Consider the following 20,545-nt stretch of genomic DNA (forward strand, 5'->3'; position numbering starts at 1 on the left):
AAATGCCATGTCCACCTGACCAATCAGAATCCGGGGGCGGTGCCAAGTGCAAGGGAAACGCAGGAGCGAGCGAGAGGGAGAGCAACTGTTTATTTGATTAAGCATTTAAATTCTATTATTTTTAGCGAAATTTATTAAAAATTTGATGCAACAGCACTGCGTGGAATGGTGACTTGTCACAATGCACATACTAGGCCATGCATTTACAGAAGAGCAAGAGAGAGAGAGAGAGAGAGAGAGCGAGCAACTTAAGAGACCCAAAACGCCCCGGCCAAAGAGAGTCGTTCTCGTTCCAATTGGCTCGCGAGGCAAGTGGAAAAACGATTGGATTCGACTCAGAGCCGAGCTCAATCGTCTCGCGAAATTCAAGCGGCGCAGTCAAAAGTTAAAAGTCAGTTTCAGTTATGTTTTGGAGTACGACGCGCGAGCATTATTGTTTCCATTGTTAGCGAAGTTTTTAATCGACTGAAAGAAACACAAGAAAATAACACCTCGCTTACGTGTTAACCCTTTTTTTTTGTAACTTGTGCTTAAGTCACTTAAAGAAATACCGAAGAAAGTAAACTAAGTGTGTGTGTAAGTGTTAAACAAAGTAGTAAACAAAAAGCGCGCCAAAATCGGCTAACTTTTAGTTATTAACTCGAATTTCGTCACCAACTAAATTTAAACAAAAGAGCGACACAGTTTCGCCAGAAACTTGCATTCAAACATATTGTTAAACAGTTTTACATTAAACTAAACACAAACCAAAGTGCTATTAAGTGCAGTTAGTAACAAAATAAAAGTGATAAATGGTGACACAAACGAATTAAGGCAATGTTTTTATGACAAAAACTTAAGTTCATATTTTTTAAGGCTTTATTTTGCGACTGTGAAATAATTTGTTTACTTTGTTGCTTGTTCTCAAACAAATAATATACAATAGTAATTGTAAAAGCTTCTTATACATTGTTTGAATAAACAAATAACTGACTCTTTTACAACCATTTATGATTACTTGGGAGATCAGTTGTGAACATTAAATGTTTATATTGTACTATATTGTTTTTACACCGATTCCCAGAAATATCATCAAAGTTAAACTCGAGAAAAGGAGGCCCGTCTGCGAATCGGGAGTCAAACATAGAGTATTACTAATTAGCCGAGTGAAGTGCAAACAATAAAAATATCCAAATCAAACGAAATCAAATTTAATTAAGTTCAGAAATCATCTGGCAAAAGCATGCTCAAAAAAGAGAAAGAAAAAACAACAATAGCAACAAATGCACCGCTAATTCCTGTGACTAATTTATCAAAGTGCGAACTAGCAAAATGTCGATCGTCGTAGTACTCGCAGTTATTTAATATGTATTCAGAAAGGCAAACATATTTTTAATCATTTTTTAAATTTATATATATTGTTTTTTGCAATTATTTCTTTATTTAAACGTACGCCAGTGAACTGTTTCTATATGTACTTTAATTAAATTGCTTAATATGAAACAAATTTGAGATGTTGTCATGGATTGTTTTTAATGAATCGATCGGCATTTTAAGTTTTCAATTAAACACGAATCTTTCTCATATCGTAAGTGCAATTGCAAACAATTGTTAAGTACGCTTTTTTTTTTCTGTGAATTCGTTTAGAGATTAGAGTTTATTGATGAGTGAACAAAAGACACCGCCGGAGCGAAGTGTGATAAGCGCTTGACCTGCGACCCGCACACACTGCAAGAAAAAAAGGGGCAAGCGAGCGGATCAAAGGTCACCGCCGTCGACGAATGCATTTGCATCTCCTGGCGGCAGAGAAGACGCCTCCATCTCCATCTCCAAATCCAACTCCAACTCCATCAGCATCTCCATCTGGGCATACGGGCGCTGCTGGGGAGTCGCAATTGGACTTGGCATCGCAAACGGAATCGCAATTGCAGCTGGGCTTGCCATTGGCTTCCGGATACGGACTCGGACTCGGATTGGGACTGGGCTTGGGATTGGGACTGGGCCAGGAATTGGTGGCGGACCACAGCACCACTGTGGCGCCCGTCAGCGTTGCCGGTCCCGGCCGCCTGGGTCGCAGCATCAACGGCAGCGGCGGCAGCCACCACCATCACCACCTGCACCACCACTACTCACCGTACCACCACGCCCACCCCTACCACCCACCGCATCCGCACGCGCCCCACCACCACCACCACCACCACCCACCGTATCCGTATCCGCCGGCAGGACCACATCCGCCGGCCATGGTCACATCGTCATCCACATCGCCGACGGGCAACGGCTGGAGCAGCTCCACCGGCGACTTCAAGGGCATCACAGCGGTGGCGACGGCCACTGGCGGCGGCGTAGGTGGTGCCACCCAGGGCGCCACTGCATCCACGGGCGCCACAGCCGCTGAGGTTTTGGCCGTTTCGAGTAGTGCCAGTGTTGGCAGCAGCTCGCCCACAGGTGGCGCCAGCAATGGTACAGCCCATAGTGGGCATAGTGGACACACCGGCGGTCACAGCAGTAGTACCGCCAGCAACAACAACAACAACGGTGCCAGCAATAGCAATAGCAACAATAACAACGCCGTTCACCAGGATCTATTGTGGATGGAGCGATTGGTACAGAAGCGACAACAGGAACATCCCGGCGAATTGGGTGAGTTGTTGGTGGGATATTACCAATAACCTAGTAGTAACACAGTCTGCAAAAGGGTTAAGGATTAATAGCTACCTTAATGTCCTTCAAAATCAAAGTGAATATGAAGATATAGTCTAACTGGATTTGTAATTTCCCGTGAACAAAATTGATTGAACAGAGGGATTTAGCTTACTAACTGTAAATAGCAAATTCTTTGCTACCAGATTCCCAATATGATCTATGGTTCTTGATATAATATATCTTATGAATATAAGATTGATAGATAGATATATATATCAAGGCAAGCCTCTGCGGAGACAGCTCTTCCATTCACAAGGTATCAGCATCTTTAGCTCGTGTCGAGGGGATCTGGTGGATGCTTTGCAGGTCTGTTCGATAATCCGATCCCCGAAAGGTGGAGCGCACATTCTTGCCACATCCTTGCACAATGCACTTCTGGGGCTTCCACATCGTGGCAATCACGATCATCGGACGCAGCCTTATCGGATTCCATGGGTATGATGATCGTGATGATGATACCGATGGCGATGATGATGGTGATGCCAGTGAAGATGGGACTGGCATCGCCGTCGGAATATGCGTAAATTGATATCAATAATTGTTATTGATATCAACGCACGAGTCGTTCCCCTTTTTTATTTTGTTAATGCCACCTTTTTTTTTTTTTTCTTATTCCTTGCTGCCCGTTGAACTTTCCTCCCGATTTATCAATGATATCAATGACCCAGAGCGAAAGCTGCTAATGAAATCTCAGCTCATCGCACCGTCAGTCTTGAAATTAGCTGGGGAATCCGCAAACTGGTTATCCTATATGATTTTTTTTTTCACTTCTGAGTCCTTTCATAACTTGTGCTCAATGGATAGCCTTCATATCGAATTGCAACTATCAGGACTTTACACTCTTGTCTTAAAGTAATATTTATATTCCATTCCATTTGAGTTAGTATCGTACCTATGGGATTCAATCAGGATCTGGATGTGCCTAGTCTATTACAATTTATTATTACACAGTTTGGTTTTCAGGGCAGCGCACATTTGATTCCTGACACCTATGTAAAACATGATTTCCAAACCTACAGCGGTGTGACAAATTAAATTTAATGATTATCAGCAATTAGATGTCCATATTTCGGTCTATTTTGCGCGCCAGTCGCGAGTAAATAAATCATTTATTCAGCCAGCCCAGCTCTCCACACTTTGCTCTACTTTCGACACCAGGTCAACAGTCAAACGTCATCTGATAACCGATAACCCCTTCCGGTCCGGTCCGTTCGTTCCGTTCCGTTTGACATCTCCCCGCTCATTAATTAATTATGCACCGCCGGATGGCGAGTCGATGGTCGAAGGACCCAGTATCCAGCATCCTGCATCCAGTGTTCAGTATCCACGATGATTGATATTTATGGACCGACACGAAACTATAAATAATTGAATATTTTTGATGGCCGTGAAAATGTGATTTTAATCAGCGAACCCTTGGCTAATTAAAACCAAACTGATTTATCCTGATTTTTTTTTTTTTTTACCCACTTTCTTCATTTTCCAGTGCGCACGAGCAATCCGTACTTCCTGTGCTCCGCCCTGCCCGCCCATTGGCGCTCCAACAAGACGCTGCCGATGGCCTTCAAGGTCGTCGCTCTGGCGGAAGTGGGCGATGGCACCTATGTCACCATCCGGGCGGGAAACGATGAGAATTGCTGCGCGGAGCTGCGCAACTTCACCACCCAGATGAAGAACGACGTGGCCAAGTTCAATGATCTGCGTTTCGTGGGACGCAGCGGAAGAGGTGAGTTGCAGTGCTGTCCGAACGGTCACTTGGGAATTATAAGCTAAAATGGAGAGAAGAAGTGCAAACGGTAGGCGGTGTGAAAAAGAAAGGAGTTGGTAAACTAACTATCTTCTGTGAATCAGGATCAGATCAGGATAATATATAGTAATTTCTAATAACTGATGAAAATGATCTATATATAACTTATATACTTTATAGCACTTTATATCACCTTTGTGTTTTGGTTGACTATATAACATTTCTGAAAATTAAAGACTTCCTCGAGCACTGCAATCAGCACTTCCTTTGCCAAATGCCGATTATTGCGAGCCCAAAGAATGCTTCCCACAACTTCAAACGAGCGGAAGCTGTAGGTTTATCCTTTCAAACTTTCTTCAAATTACACTGAATGAAAATGATGCGTAATACGTTCAATTATGTATGCATAATTAACTTAATATGGCTTTAATTTCTAAAGACTTTTTTTTATTGAGAGTTACTTCTGTAACGCACACTTCATCATCAAGTATATGATGATAAAACTCTAACAAAATTTGTAACTTGAAGTATGAATTCATAACTTGCTATGTAACTTGCATGTAATATTTGGTTGGCAAATGCATTTTCTTTTTGTGCACCCGAAAATAGGTAATGAATGCATCGGAAGTGCATTGATTGAGTGACAAGCCAGAAGTTCTGGAGTGACTAATGCCGCCTGCGAAAAGGATCAATGGTACAGCAGTCGTCACATTAGGCAGCAAGTTGGCGCTGTCCTCGGGGCAACATGCCACATACAACATGCAATGTGCAACACAGCGTTGTTCCCAGCAGATCCCCGAACATCTCCATGTCGGACATGGTACATTGTACACGGGATATGGGATATGGTATATATGGGATATGGAAATGCGCTGGACAGGATCGGCTGGGCAGGCAGGCTGATCACGCAATGTTCCGAGCCTTTTTGGTTCTGGTAATCGATTTGAACCCACAATTAATGTGCATATGTATTGTGTTGCATAGAATTGGCAGCAGCAGTTGGCAGTTGGTTAATTAGCTGCAACTGTTGCCGCCGCTTTTGACCCTAAGTCAACCTCTGGCCAGGCGCACCACTTCCTCCTCCTCATCCTTCTCATCGTTGCAAACTGAAGGCTCGTGCCGCAAAAGGGCCAAGAAATTTATACTACATACGTATGTATGTATGTGTGTATGTGCATGTATAAAAAAATAAAAAAAAAAATAATTACAGCCATGGCAAAGGGCATGCAAATAACAAGCTAATGATGTAAGAACATAAACGCTGACCAAATTGTCAACGGCAGGCAGCAGCAACAGTTCACTTCACTTAATGGCCACGCCCCCTCGCGACCCCAAACCGCCCGCCGCACTGACCTTTTGGCCGAAGGGTGAGAGGGGGCGGTGGGCGGGGCATGAAAATCGCGGACATCATGCAGCGATTTCTGATTAGATGACAAAGCGAACGAAAACAGATGGAAGCGAAACCATCAGCATGTCAAGGGGCACGAAATGCACAAAAATCCAGGGGTATGCAGTGGTTGGATGAACGCAGGGATACCCTGGGAAAAAAAAAATAATGAAAAAATCAATAATGTAATCTTAAAGGCGATTAAAGCTAACATATTTTTATTAAATAATAAGATAAGCAAATATTATTTTTTGTTTATACTATTTCCCACCAAATTTCAAAGATCATAGCCACTAAAATTAGCTACCGTGTTGCGTGGATGCCATGGATGCCCTTTCGTTTTTTGGCATTAAATGGGTTTTGGGGGCGTGGCAGCTTATCGCCTTTTTTATCCTGGACATGGCATGCGTCGACATGTTTTTTAATTTACCCCACAGTCCGCCGTCAAATCGCAATCTAAATACGCATCTCCATCTGATTCGGACATCCAAATTTACGTTTATCAACCTCATTTGAGGACCGCTTAATTACATCAGCCGTACATGAGCAGCGACATTACAATCATCATCTATCATATCAAAGGACTTGACTTCTCGCCGGCGACAGGATTAAAATCGAAAAACAAAGCAAATGAAGGACACGCGCCACCAGGAATTCATAAGTCGCATCCCAGGATTTATTTCTATGCAAAAAAAAACAAAAAAAAAAAAGAAAGGGTTGGAAAGGGAAACTGATGTCCTGGCTGAGACCCAGATGCCCGATAAACTTGAACAGGTCTCCTGATCCGACTTAGTGGTCGCATGGGCGCTTCAACCGGCGGAAAGGTTAATAGGATGAATTCTTGGAATGTTTTGGCAACTGGGACAGGCAGTTTTCCACGGAATTTGTTTATTAGTATCATAGTTGTTTAGGCAGGAACACCTCAATTAAGTGAATTTTTGCATTGCAGTCAGTTGAAAGGGGTTACTACGAAAAATATAATTAATTAGAATAATAATTGGAGTGTCTAAGATACTGAGATACTGAATGTTTGAGATATTCGTGTTATCTTTCACATTTAATGCTACTTAATAGCATGTAAAATCCAGTTCCTTTTCAAATCTGTCAGATAAAAAAGAAACTATTTTCCATTCAAGTTCACAAATATAGCATTCCTAATCAGCTTGGGAACTCCTACGTATATAGTACACATTGTTTTTGTACTCTATCGGCGAAGGATCTGGAATTTCGCACCCAGAAGTTCCCAGCCCAAAGAGCTTGTGCCATTGTACTGAAGTAATAATAGTGATGTAACCATCATAAATACATGCATACATACATGCATATATCCGTGTTCCGTGTGATATCGCCATGGGTTTTATCGCAGTGTAGCTCGGCGAACGCGGTTCCCACAGAGTCTCGTCATGAGTAGGAGTCTTGCCTAGTCTTATCGCCCCACAAAGGCGATGGCTCATTGGATGGTTGGATGGTTGGATGGATGGATTGGTGGATGGGTGGATGGGTGGATGGATGGATGGGTGGATGGATATTCGCCGCGTTCCGTGGACTTATGTATATTTAGACGTGTCCCCACAAATGTTATGTTCACATATAGAATGGAGATTACGGATGCCACTGACTGACTGCCTGACTGACTGAATGTCCAAGTGCGTGCGCCGATACTCCGATTCGTATGGTCATTGTTCATTGATGATGACTAATTTGTGGAGATACCAATCGCGGGATCCCTTCAACTTCCATCTCCATTATGAGCGTTATTGCTCCCATTTCGGGGTCTTTAGTACCAGTTGCCAGTTGCCAGTGGGCCAAAGACAAAAGGGGCAATAACATTTTCCAATTACTCTAACGAACTTTTACATACGATGGATGCTCCACATTTTGCGGCCATTTGAAAAATGAGCGACCCGAAAAGGAGCCAGGCCTATTTAACAGTTTCTTTCTATCCGCAGCTTCTGCTCCACTTGATTAATTTCAGCTGGAGTTTGGAGTTTGAAGTTCGAAATTTGGGGTTTGTAGTCTCAGGTTGGATCTTTCTTTCAACTACAAGTATATAATACGAAATATGTCCAACACGCACGTTACTTCATTTTCGTTTGTTGGCTATAATGAAGACATTTCGGGATTGAGTTTGAGATTGAGATTTCGAGAGATTTCGAGGGGCCCCAAAACGCTTTCTAACTGATGGCCATTCGTGGTTTCGGTTAATGAACCCATCAAATCTTCAATTATCTCGACCAGTCAGTCCTTCATTGTGTCTAGTTTTGAGGGTTTTACGGGGATCCATTGCTGCATTTCTATTATTTATGACAACGACCCGAAAGGCTGAACTTTCAAACTAAACAATAACATATTTATAATCTTTCTTTTTTTCTACATTCTAATAATTTCTTTATTGTCGCGTTAAAAAAAAGAAGATTATTCGTTCAATTGTATTGTTAGGCCAAGTGAATCACAAGTCCTTCGATTACTTTACTTATTCATGAGCTTGCTCAATTCATAAAATTATATAAATATTCAAACTATATATATTCGATGTAACATATTATTATAAACCCCTTTTGATTCTAGAAGAATATTGCTGGGTGTATAAGAAGTTACTTTTTGGTATAGCTATTTTTACCTTGTTCTCAATTTCCGCCCAAAGGAGTCGCTCTTTCACCATTTGCAGTTCCTAATTAAAAGTTTAATGCAATTTCCAACAAGTAGGACTCGCTCCCAATGTCTGGTCACAAGCCCAGCCACCCACCTGGAGGTGAAACCCTCACTCATCCGGAGCGAAAAGATAGAAATGGACTTTATCGATGGGGTTTGGGGTCTCCGGTTCGAAGTTCTGGGTTTGGGGTGATGCGACTGAGGTTTCTGCGGTCAGATTGGATGGGTCTCTGTCTCCTTCGGGCTTTTGGATCCCGTCCTGGTCCTGCAACAACAATGTCGCTTTGTTGGTGTTTTATTATATGTATGTACATACATACATATATGTCGATGTATTTGCATTGCCAGTTTTACTGACCAGACAGACAGACCGGACCGATGGACAGACGGAATGCTAAAATATCGAAGTAAAAAACCGAAATTCATTTCACATTTTCCCAATCGATAAAAGCTGCCGATGGCTCGCAGTTGCAGTTTGCAGCCGCTTCAAACGGTGTCTAGTTTAATGGCCATAAATAGTGTAAACATTCGGTCAAGCCCAGAAGAAAAAAAAAAACAAAAAAAAGGTTGGTATAACTCTTTTTGGCCACAATGTTGCCCGTTCCTCGGTATGCAAATGTGGAAAGGGGGCCAGTGAAATGAGGGGCGTGGCCGAGCGAAAGACAGGTTGCAACATTTCCATATTTTATGTGCACTTTAAAGACTTTGGCGGTAGTCATTAAGGCGGGATAAACCAAATTTATGTCAGTGGTTCGAACAAACTGCACCGCCGTGGCAGTTTTGGGGCTTTCAAGGGTTAATCGAACTGCGCGATGCCCTAAATGCTATTTTATGTTCATTCGAGCATTTAAGATCGCAAACTAACACTTTTCACCCAATTTAGTTTGGCAAATAAACTAATTTCCCTTGCCATATCTTAACCGTATCGATTGGTACCCTATATATGAAACATCTATATGCATCGTATCGACCACATACCAAAATTCATAATAATAACTCAAGGGGTTACCGAGTTCACTCCAGACCACAAGCGCTCACACTTTCGCCCAAAAACCCAAAAGAAGTGCAGCCATTAAAGTTGAACGCGGTGACGCGTGTTGCACGGACTGGACTGGGCTTTTGGTAATTTTGGAATCGCAAATTGATTCGGTAGCCCAGTGAGGTCGTCGCATAAATCCTTGCCAGACATTTACGACTAAATTCTCGAATTTGCACCGCTCTCTAATGACGTGCCGCTTCTGATGCTTTCTTATTTTGTTTTTTTTTTTTTGCAGGGAAGAGCTTCACGCTGACCATCACGGTGGCCACGAGTCCGCCACAGGTGGCAACCTACGCCAAAGCCATCAAGGTGACCGTCGATGGACCCCGCGAGCCCCGCTCCAAGACAAGTAAGTGTTGCAGATCGTATAATCCTGAAAAATATGGTCTTAGAATTAGCCATTAACTATGTGAGATGTGCTTGCGATTTCCTGTTGTTTGGCATCGAATGGAATGCCGTGTAGGATAGTAGTAGTTTTTTTCTTTCTGTGCAGCAGCAGCAGCAGCACCCTTCTCAAAGGTGTAAAATATTACAAGCAGTCATATGTAAGTGGCTGCATTGTTTTGCCAATTAGCAATTATCGCTTGCCACAACAACAAAAGGAAAAGCGGGGAAAAACTGATGGAAAGCCGTCCCGCTGCGTTTTGGGTTACCGATTGCAACATGTGGCCATGTCCGCTCTTCCCGCCTGACATCGTAACCGTATATCCAGCCAGCACTTGGACAAGTGTTTAAGCCGGGCCAACAGCTAAGCCGATCTGCCCAATTGCCCCTAATCGTCCTTAATCCCTAATCCCCACTTTCCAAGTCGCACAGTTCTAGAGATTCCCTGATATTGATTCCATTGTAATGGAAAATGATATTATTCATTTTCATTGCCAAAACTAAACTGCATCTTATTCAAAATACATCCAAATGATCAGAATGATCAAGTTCTTATAAAAACCCCTCTTTAATATCTATGAAATACTCAAAATGTTCTTTTCCGTGCACTACTACTTCTTGAGATCCTTTCGCCTTCTGTCAAGGATCGTGTCTCTGACATCCGATGACCGCCATTTTGCGATGTTCTGTCATTCGGGAAGGTGTTTGAAAAGTGCAGCCGGTTTTAGTCGACTTTTTGGTGGATGGAGGGCAACGTTGCTGCCTCTTACGGTTTCTGAAAATTTTGCGGTTTGCAAAGAAAACCTTTTTTGTTCTCCCTCCCTACGTTTCTTGTTCTGTTTTTTGTTTTTTTGCAACGTGTTTTTAGTTCGTATAATGCATATATGAATTAATTTTTTCCTCTTGATATTTCGTTAATGCATTTTTAAGTCTTCGCTGCAGGGAAGGTAATACTATATACGCATATATGTATATATGTACATGTACTTTTTGAGTATATATAAAAGTGCAGCTTGAGTTTGCCTTGAGTTAAATTCAGGTAACGGGCAAAATGGACTCCGTATATATATATATATATTTATTTGTTTAAATTAATATAAATAGTTGTTTTCACCTATTTGTGGATCTTGAAAAGCAGTATATAGTTTTGTAATATTTGAAGGATATTTTTGGTGCGTAGCTTAACTAGAGGTTCACTTACCCATTGCTTAATCCTTGACAGGTCCGACCGGTGGTCCGCACTACCGAGCTCTGGGTCTGGGCCAGCGTCCCTACATCGATGGCTTCCCCTCGACGAAGGCGCTCCACGAGCTGGAGTCGCTCCGGCGGTCCGCCAAGGTGGCAGCGGTGACGACGGCAGCGGCGGCGGCGGCCACAGCGGCATCCGCGGCCAATGCGGTGGCGGCGGCCGCAGCCGCTGTGGCGGTAACTCCAACGGGGGGCGGCGGCGGCGTTGCAGCTGGGGGCGTGGCTGGCGGAGCAGGCGCTGGACTCGTGCAGCAATTGAGCAGCAATTACTCATCGCCGAATAGTACAATCAACTCGGACTGCCAGGTCTACAAGCCGAATGCGCCGCACATACAAGGTAAGTTGCAGGTGCACTGTACGAAAATATTGCAAAATAATTGCATACTTTAGATGGTTTCTATACGGATCAGGGATTATAATTAGGATATTATTTTAGTGTAGTAAAGCAAACCAATCCTTGATCATTTTGCTAAGATTCATATGACATTATATAGGGTATACACGATGAATGTTCTCAGTGCAGCTAGTGACTTCTCCTCCCCCTTTTTTTTCCACATTAACCCTTTCAATGAAGTTGTTAGCGTTGAAAGGCGGCCACGCTTTGGAATTCGGGAACTGGTCAACTTGTGGCCGACGTCTGACTTCTGTTGTCTGTGCAGCTTCGTTGACTGGCACCAGGCTGCCTAAACGCTTTAATTGAGTTAATCAACCTGACATACACCTCATCTTGATTTATTTTTGGTATTTTTATGGCTCGCTTTGTGTTTGGCAGGCGCTCGCTAATTTATTTATTTTCTCAAAGCCCAGCTTAAAAATAGTTCACAGCCGCTGGCTATATATATTGTATATATGATGAGATATATTCGCGCATGCCGCTATAAGTTTCTCGCATTGAAATAAAGAGTGAAATCAGAATTCGGAAAAACCCTCTACAGATAATTCCTTACGTTAATAATGGATGTACACAACAGTCACTCATCTGGCTGTCTCAACATTTTTGAAAAACGCAAAAATCAATTGAAAATATGGTGCTTTTTTTGTGATATTTCGTCTAGAAATGGTCAATATTTTGATCGTAAAATAGAAAATAGTAGTCCAAATATGGAGTGTCATATCGCGTTAAACTCGTAATTAAATTTCCAATCCAACTGAGTTAAAAAATGAAAATTTTATTTTTTGGCCATTTTTTGCAAATTTTGACGATGTTACCCCTTACAAAAAATGCGAAAATTTACCCAAAAATTAATTTTCCTAAAAACTTCAAAAAGTGACATGGATCGTTAGTATTGGTAATTAGCTGCTCAAAACAGTTATTTTTACGTCTATATGAACATTTTTAGCCAAGTTATGACGAAAATTGCGTTTGTAAATATCTACTTTTTGGCAAAATCAATTTTTCTATATTTCGCTCATCAAATAATCAGTTTATTTGCCATAACTTTAAAAATAATTGTCTGAATATGGAATGTCATACCTCGTTGAGCTCGTAATTAAAATTCCAATAAAACTGTGTTCAAAAGAGAAAATTCTATTTTTATGCCATTTTTTGCAAATTTTGATGATGTTACCCCTTACAAAAAATGCGAAATTATGCCGAAAAATTAATTTTACAAATTCCTTCAAAAAATGATATGGATAGTTAGTATTGGTAATTAGGAGTAAAAATCGGTAATTTGATAAGCTTTCTGACTCTTTTTAGCCCAGTTATACAGAAAACACGAATCGGAAATATTGACTTTTTAAAAAAAATCGATCCTCCGTCTTTTTTCTGAAAAAAAAATCCGTTTTTTTGCCACAACTTTTAAAGTAATTATCTAAATATGGAATGTTATATATCGTTGAGTTTGTAATTAAATTCTTAATCGAACTGTGTTCAAAAATGAGAATTCTATTTTTTCGTAATTTTTTGCAAATTTTGATGATGTTACCCCTTACATAAAAAAAAATGCAAAAATTTGACCAAAATTTTTTTTTTTGGAAATTAGTAGAAAAGTGATAGGGATAGTTAGATTAGATCATTGGCTATAAAAAGCAGTCATTCTTTTGGCTTTGAGACCGTTTTTAGATTAATTATGATCATTTTCTTGCCTTATGTTTTCATCCAGACTTTTGGCCCAATAACATTATTTATTTAGTTTCCACTGGAAGAGACAGACCTCTAAAATAATTAAGCTTTATATCGAGGAAATCTTTGCAGACTTTGATAATAAAGTGTTCACTTTGCACCACACTCAAAACCACTTGCCACGCCCCTATTTGGCAACCGCATGTGAGAGACCATATGTGGGATATTCGACCGATCCTCCCCAGAGTTGCCAACTAATTTTAGCCATTTCAGAGGCTTGGCCAAGAGCACGCGCTCGAACGCGGCTATAACCAGTTGAGACCGAACCATCTGCTATATAGATATATATAAATATATATATATATAGGGCTATAGCTCCGATCTATTATCATGTGTGTATTGCTATTTTTGGGTTGCCATGTCGTCCCTCGCAGACAGTGGAAAATTTCCCATCTGTTTTCATTCAATTTGCATTGATTTCGCTTCGGCTATGTAAAATCTTATCAAAATTTTTGGGAGTTATGATGCGGAGCGGGGGAATTTTTGGATATATAGCGAACGTAACTGGAACCGGCCACTGAGTCACGGATGGATGTGGATTCGGATGCCAATGAGTCAGTGGCCAGTTTGGAACTAGACGAATCTGAGCCGCAAATCGCCGTGTTAGGTCCAGACATAAGCATTTTGCTTATGCTAATTAATTTATAAATGTTTCGTCTTCGATTACCCTTTCCGGTTTGGAGGGTCGCTTGATTTCGGTAATAGTTTCGATTTAATGTTACAGAAAGATTATTGCTACGAAATGGTATTCACTTTATAATACGAATGTCAGACCACAAAACTATAATTTCACTAAATTCTTTAACATTAAGTGATTAATGAATTGTTGCCCTAATTAGCCTGATAATTTATTATTTAGTTAGTTTTTGTTCTTATTCAGTTTTCTAGGGTATCAAAAGCGTCCGCTATCGCCGCCTTCTTGGCGATCACTTAATTCAGAGGCGGGGGCAGTTGAAGTCGAAATAAACGCGTAAACGTATTGTCAATGGTGAATGACACATCGTCGTCTTTCAATTAGCCAAAAGCAAAGGCGGCCAAAAGAGCAGCAACAACAATAGCAACAAATGCAATATGTTTTCGCTTTGTTTTCTTTCATTTTCGATAAGCTGGAACCGGAAATGCCCGAATCGAAGCGAGAAATCCACATTGAATCTGAATTCGAATCTGAATCTGTATCTGTATCTCAATCGGAATTGGAATCGGAATCGATGCCTCTATGGGGAAAACACTCGACTCGCTTTTGTTGTTGCTGCTGCTGCTGCTGCTGCTGTTAAGTCATAAATATTTAAATGTGGCGCTTAAGCTGTTAATTTACAAAAGGCAATCGAGCGGGCACTCAGCGGAAATCGTTGCGAAATTCAAAGAATTCGGGTTGAGATTAAGGCAAAAAAAAAAAGGGGGAAATAATACATTTGTAAGTGGGTGAAAAAGTGGAGCAGAGAGGGTAGCAAATAAGTTGAGCCCCCAATGATAATTGATGACAAGTGAGGAAGTATTTCAACTCATACATATATTAGTAAAGAAAACATAGAAGATAAATATATTATTATAAAATTAGAAACTGCATATTTGGTATTTTCAATTTGTAATTCCATTACAATTTGAATAGAAATCCAACAGCAATAAATAATTACTTTAATATATTACATATCATATAAAATCTCACCCTCTGATAGAAATCCTAGTTGTTTAAACCAATCAAATCCTTACCATCCGTATGATTTATCCTTCTGGCCATTGTCCTTCTAATTGTTTGTGGTCCACACACCTGTGGCATCCAGCATACATCCAGTGTACAGAATCATCATCATTATTATTTCGCATCTCGGTGCATTTTGGGGCATCTGGTGCAAGCTGAATGCCGAAACTCACGCCATCGTGTTGGGCTCCATTAAAAGTGTGGTGGGGGAGGGGAGGGGGGTAAATATGCAAATTTGGCCACAGAATCGAGGGTTTGGGGTTAGTTTTGGCATCGGTATTGGCATTTTTTTTTGTTGCGGGTTCCCACTGCTGGCCACAAATCAATCCAAATGCGGTTGCGCAGCTGTTGCAGCTTCAGTTGGAGGAGATCCAAGCTGCAAGATGCGGCCATCAGTGGGTTAAGAGTGCCGGCTGCCGGCCGGGGGGTTAACAGTGACAACAATGTCGCACACATTGAAATGGAATCTCTTTGGCCCATAAAACGGGCCAACTGTGGCGAACCAACTTGGGTCTGGCTCATATACATATATATATGTATGTATATATTTTTCTGTTTTTTCTGCATTTATATTTTTACTACCAATGGCCGCAGTCACTTAGTTCCCGGGACATCATCACCCCCTCTCGAAAAGCCCAATCCCGAACCCAAAAAACCGCAAACTCACTTCCGTTTCGCATCGTTGTTGTTGTTAATGTACAAGTACTTCTTGTCGCTTTTTTGTTTCTTGTGCCTTTAAGCCGCCATTTTGCGGGTCCAAAAGAGCTAACAAAAAAATAAAAAAAAAAAGGGAACACCTATAAAAATGTGATGTAAAAAACGAACTCCATTCACACCAATAAGAGCAACTGGCACTAGCACAGGCGAAACTTTAGTCAGACGCACTTTAATTAAAATTACTTCAAGACTCGAAAGCTATCTGCTCCAGCACTGAGAGAAAAAATGTGGCCTAATTGCTGTTGGATTGTTATTATTATCTATGTTCTTGTTAATATTGTGGCCATATTAAAATTGAAAAGAATAGTTTTTAAAAATAACTTTCGTAAGTTGCAAAAAATGAAGTCAATATTCCAGACTCTTTGATTTTTTCTGTGCCCAACTTTTTGGCAGCTTTTGCAGAAGCCACCACCACTGGAAGACACTTGACTTATCCGCACATTTTGTGGTTTCTCTTCGAATGGATTGATCGGACTGCATCCGCATTTTAGCCCACTCTTTAGCCCTTTTTTTTGTTTTTTTTGCCTTTTTGCTGGGCGGATATATGTACATATATATGGCCAAAATCGAAGATATCCGGTGAAGCCGTGGGATCGATTGGAAGTGCAGAAAGAAACTTGGCAACACATTTAGATGGGAGGGAAAAACTTGTGCTTTTCAGGCTGGAATTTGCATGTACATACAAGTTGTATCTTAGACACATTTGCCCCTTACCCTGCCAACACTGCGTATACGCAATTTCAGGGAAATAAACCTCGCATAATTCCACGTGCCCACAGCAAATTACAAGTTATGACCGAATGACGGTAGTGATCCCTCCTTACCCGCCACTGGAATCCCAGCGCTGGCTTTCATCCTGTTCGCTTCGCTTCATTGCTACGTCATTTGCCCAAGTTTTGCGGTGGTCCACCCTGCCCAGCGAATGTCCGAACCCCCCCCCCCCCCTTTAAACCGCCACCCATGCCTTGGACTTCAGTTTGCCACATTGTTGTTGTTGCTGCAACGCAATTTGCGCCTTAATTGAAACATTAAAATGTGATAAGTGCCGGGTTAAAAGTTGCATGCAACTTGCATTACTCTCGCCTTTCATTAGTCGCCGCCCCTGTTTTCCAAAAAAAAAGGGGGAGTGGTAAATAGAAATAAGTGGGTACATGCGTAGCTGGGCTTATTATTCATCATAGTGCGTAACTAATTTGCCCTCTAAGGTGGTATTTTTATTGTCTCTGGTCTGGTGACAGGAAAATTACGCAGGTTATTTTAGTAAATAGTATGATAAATAGCTCAGTTAGGGGAAGTTCTTGTTGTATAAGAAATAATATGATTTGCTTTTTGCTTGCTTACTGTTGCAACAAATTAAATCCAAATATTTATATATTTCCTAGAATACTTTTTTAAAGGGTTAACAATTTTGAAGTAATCCCTCGCTATTTTGTCTTGCTACCTGAGCACAGATTTACCTTTCATCAATTTGCTTCATGCTTTTCTTTTATCGCTTCTAATGAATTTGATTAATTATGCGACATTTTTGCCACTGCTTTTTTTGGCAGCTCAACACAGGGGCGCGGGTGGGCATTTTCGAGAAGGGGGGGGGGGTTTAGCTTTGGGTATTGCGTAATTAATCGAAATATGCGAGATTATTGGGCCGGGGTCTGCGATAACCCGCTGGTTGCCTGGGAAATCCGCTTTCAATGTCTTGGAATTTTCTTTCCAAGCTCCACGCTTAACCCATTGGCATGCAGCGAGTTTTTGTGGGTGGTGCTGGTATTTGGGTGGTGCTCACACACACACACACACACACTCATGCCCTCGTACTTTCCGTTGCCATGCATATGAAATGATGTTTTCAATTATACCTTCGGCCACGCCCACGTTTGCGACTGACAACTTGGCGAAATTTCACTTGAGGGGGTTAAATGCGTGCTTGGGGCAAATCAAGGGTTAATTGGACTCCCAGCTGGCACTAATTTACCTTCGCTCTCTCGATTGTTAGCCTCTTGGGCATCCAGTGTTGTCATAGGTTTAGATGGCTCCCTTTTGAATTGAAAGAATAATATTATCTTTCGTTATTTTAACTTTATATGATTTAAAAAATATTTATTATCCCAAAACCATTGGTTGTCTTCCAGCAGCCGAAATGATGGGCGCCGGCGAATGGACAAATGGATCCTCGAGTTCGGCGGCTGCCTACTACCACAGCCACGCCCATCATCCGCACGCCCACCACGCCCACGCGCACCTGCAACACCAGATGGCCTTGCCACCGCCGCCGCCGCCACCCGCTGCGGCACCCGTTTCGGTGGGCGTGGGCGGCAATGGAGCCACCATGGGCATGGGCATGGGAGTGGGAGTGGGCATGGGCATGAATCACTACGGCGGTGGCTACGACTCGGCCAACTCGCTGGAGGCGGGCCAGTATGCCGCCCACCTGCCGGCGGTGCTGCCCGAGATGCATGGCCATGGATTCGCCACCGATCCCTACCAGACGGCCGGCTATGGCGGTGGCAATACGGGCGGAGGCAGTGCATCCAAATCGGAACTGGACTATGGCGGCAGCTACAATCAGGCGTGGTCGAATGGCTATCAGAACTATCAGTATGGCAGTTGTTTGGCCACCGCCCAGTACGGTCCTCAGGCGGCGCCGCCACCACAGCCACCGCCTCCGCCGCCGGTGGTGCTGTGCCCGCAGCTGTACTCCACGGTCAATCAGAATCAAATCCACCTGCATCTGCACAGCAGCGAGAAGCTGGAGCAGTATCTGGGCACGGCCACTAGTGCGGACCATCTCACCATTGGATCCCTGACGGGCAGCAGTCGTTCCAGCATTGAAATTGGCCAGGATCAGTACCACCAGCAGGTGCACCACGCACAGCAGCAGCAACAGCAGCAGCAGCAACAACAACAGGTGCACCACCCACAGCAGCAGCAGGTGGAATCCGCTGGCGAAGTGGGTGGCAGTGGTGCCGGCGGAGTGGAATCCGCCAGGGAGGAGGACGTGGGCGATCTCTCGCAGGTGTGGCGACCCTATTGACCCAACCGGATCATTCAGCGATCAGCGCCGACCGGTATCCACCTGCACCCACATCTGAATCTGAATCCGAATCCAAATCTGAATCCCAGCCACCCACCGCTGCACCTGCACATCGAACTGAACTAGGAGAGCAGCAGGATCACCACAAGAACTGTACAATTTTTTGTATCTTTTTTTTTTTTGTAGCAAATAACGTATGTCTAAGTAATCCCAAAATATCTGCAAGTTGTACATAAAGTAAAGAATAATTTTGAGAGATTAGGCGCCCTAACTTCAAGAGCTCAGAACTAATGAAATAAAACCCAACTCCTATCTTAAATTATACTTACATTTCAGTCCAATTAACATTATACTCTATATTATCTTTTGTTTTGAGTTCAGAAGGGTTCAGCTGCAGCATAACGGGAAAGTCTATAATAATATATAATACTAGTAAATGATGTAAACCCGTACAAGAAACACATTAAACGAGGTGTAAATAATAGAGAGCTTAAGCATAAGATGAAAGTATAATATAATCTAATCCCTAATCCTAGCGTATAGAGCACCCAAATCCCTACAAACCACCTTTTTTTTTACTAGCCCTAAGTCTTGAAGGATACTCGATAAAGCCGCACAACTATCTATAAATATATATAAATACATACGTATTTATACATTTTTTTTCTGTTACTTTATGTGTGGGAATCTGCCAAAGGATTCGAAGATGACAGTAAAAAACTGAACGATGAAGAAGAGAAGACTATAAATAAAGTTATCGTATTTATTTAAATCTCATTCGTTGATTGCGTAGCCAAAAAAAAAAATGCAGTAATGCAGTAACTCAGTTGTTTGACTATCTATTTAGCTAATTTTGGTTTCGTTTTGTTGGTCACCTCTTTACTAAACATCATATTGACTAAATGCTCAACGTTAAGTTCATTGGATCCATAGAAAAAAAATGTTTTCCAACCACACACAGAATGCAGAAATAGTTAATTATGCGCATATTTTAGATTAGATTAGCAACAATGGCGGTGGAGCTTCGCAACAATTGCGAAAAAAAATCATGCATTTTTAAGTGCGAAGCCTTAAAAATGCGCGTGTAAATAATAAATTAAAAATTATTGCCAAACAGAACCACAAAGTGTGTGCACAGGCCATCCGCCGACCGTTTCCATCTGATGCCCCGGGAAGATCTTCAATCTGCAATATCTCTGATCTCCGACAGCTCTAGTTCCATTTTCATTTTCGCTTTTCATTTTTCATTTTTTCACCTCTTCTGCGGTCGCTCCATGGCATACATAAATTGGAGAAGCCCCCGGAACCCGTCTTCAAACTGGCTTACTACTGCTTACTGGGTGCCGACGCCATTGTTGCCGTCGGCCGGAGCTGGCAAATCAAGACGGGGCAGTCAAGTGTTAAATTGCAAAAGACATTTCCATTGTCGGCAATTGCGAAACGAGCTGAAACCCTAGACAACAGACCCGAGCCGAGGTGGATTCCATCGATAATCCATACCCTATAGCCCATCCACTGCAAATAATCGATCCAATGAACTGATCTGTTGAAAATGAACGCATCTGAATGATTATTAAATGAAAACGGGAGCAGAGACCTTATAGATGAGCACAAATTCTAGGGAGATTTGGTTAGACAATGAAATATCTACATGTAAACATAGTTCTGTTGAGATACTTTTATAGAACATTTTAGAGAATCGCAAATAACCTTAGGTACTCTCAGTTTCAGTGTAGAAGCCAGATCCAGGCAAGCGTTAAAGACATCCTCCGCAGCACCGCCTGATTGGTAGTAACCCCTCCTCCATATCCGAAAGCTTCTCCGGGCAGAAGCC

The 20,545-nt window shown here is 42.0% G+C and overlaps 1 protein-coding gene across 2 annotated transcripts; it reads left to right on the forward strand.

Annotated features, from left to right (window-relative positions):
* The first annotated feature begins 488 nt into the window (after nt 1-488).
* On the forward strand, nt 489-19,476 carry lz (lozenge). Of its 2 annotated transcripts, NM_078544.3 has the most exons (6): nt 489-576; nt 1,627-2,622; nt 4,172-4,411; nt 9,746-9,859; nt 11,117-11,479; nt 17,810-19,476. In NM_078544.3, exons 2-6 carry the CDS (start codon nt 1,761-1,763, stop codon nt 18,709-18,711), a joined length of 2,481 nt encoding a protein of 826 aa, NP_511099.2. In that variant the 5' UTR covers nt 489-576; nt 1,627-1,760; the 3' UTR covers nt 18,712-19,476. The 2 variants fall into 2 exon arrangements, with proteins under 2 accessions (NP_511099.2, NP_001096919.1); NM_001103449.2 differs by lacking the exon at nt 11,117-11,479.
* The last annotated feature ends 1,069 nt before the right edge of the window (nt 19,477-20,545 follow it).

This window comes from Drosophila melanogaster, chromosome X (assembly GCF_000001215.4).
Source record: "Drosophila melanogaster chromosome X".
Taxonomy (NCBI): domain Eukaryota; kingdom Metazoa; phylum Arthropoda; class Insecta; order Diptera; family Drosophilidae; genus Drosophila; species Drosophila melanogaster.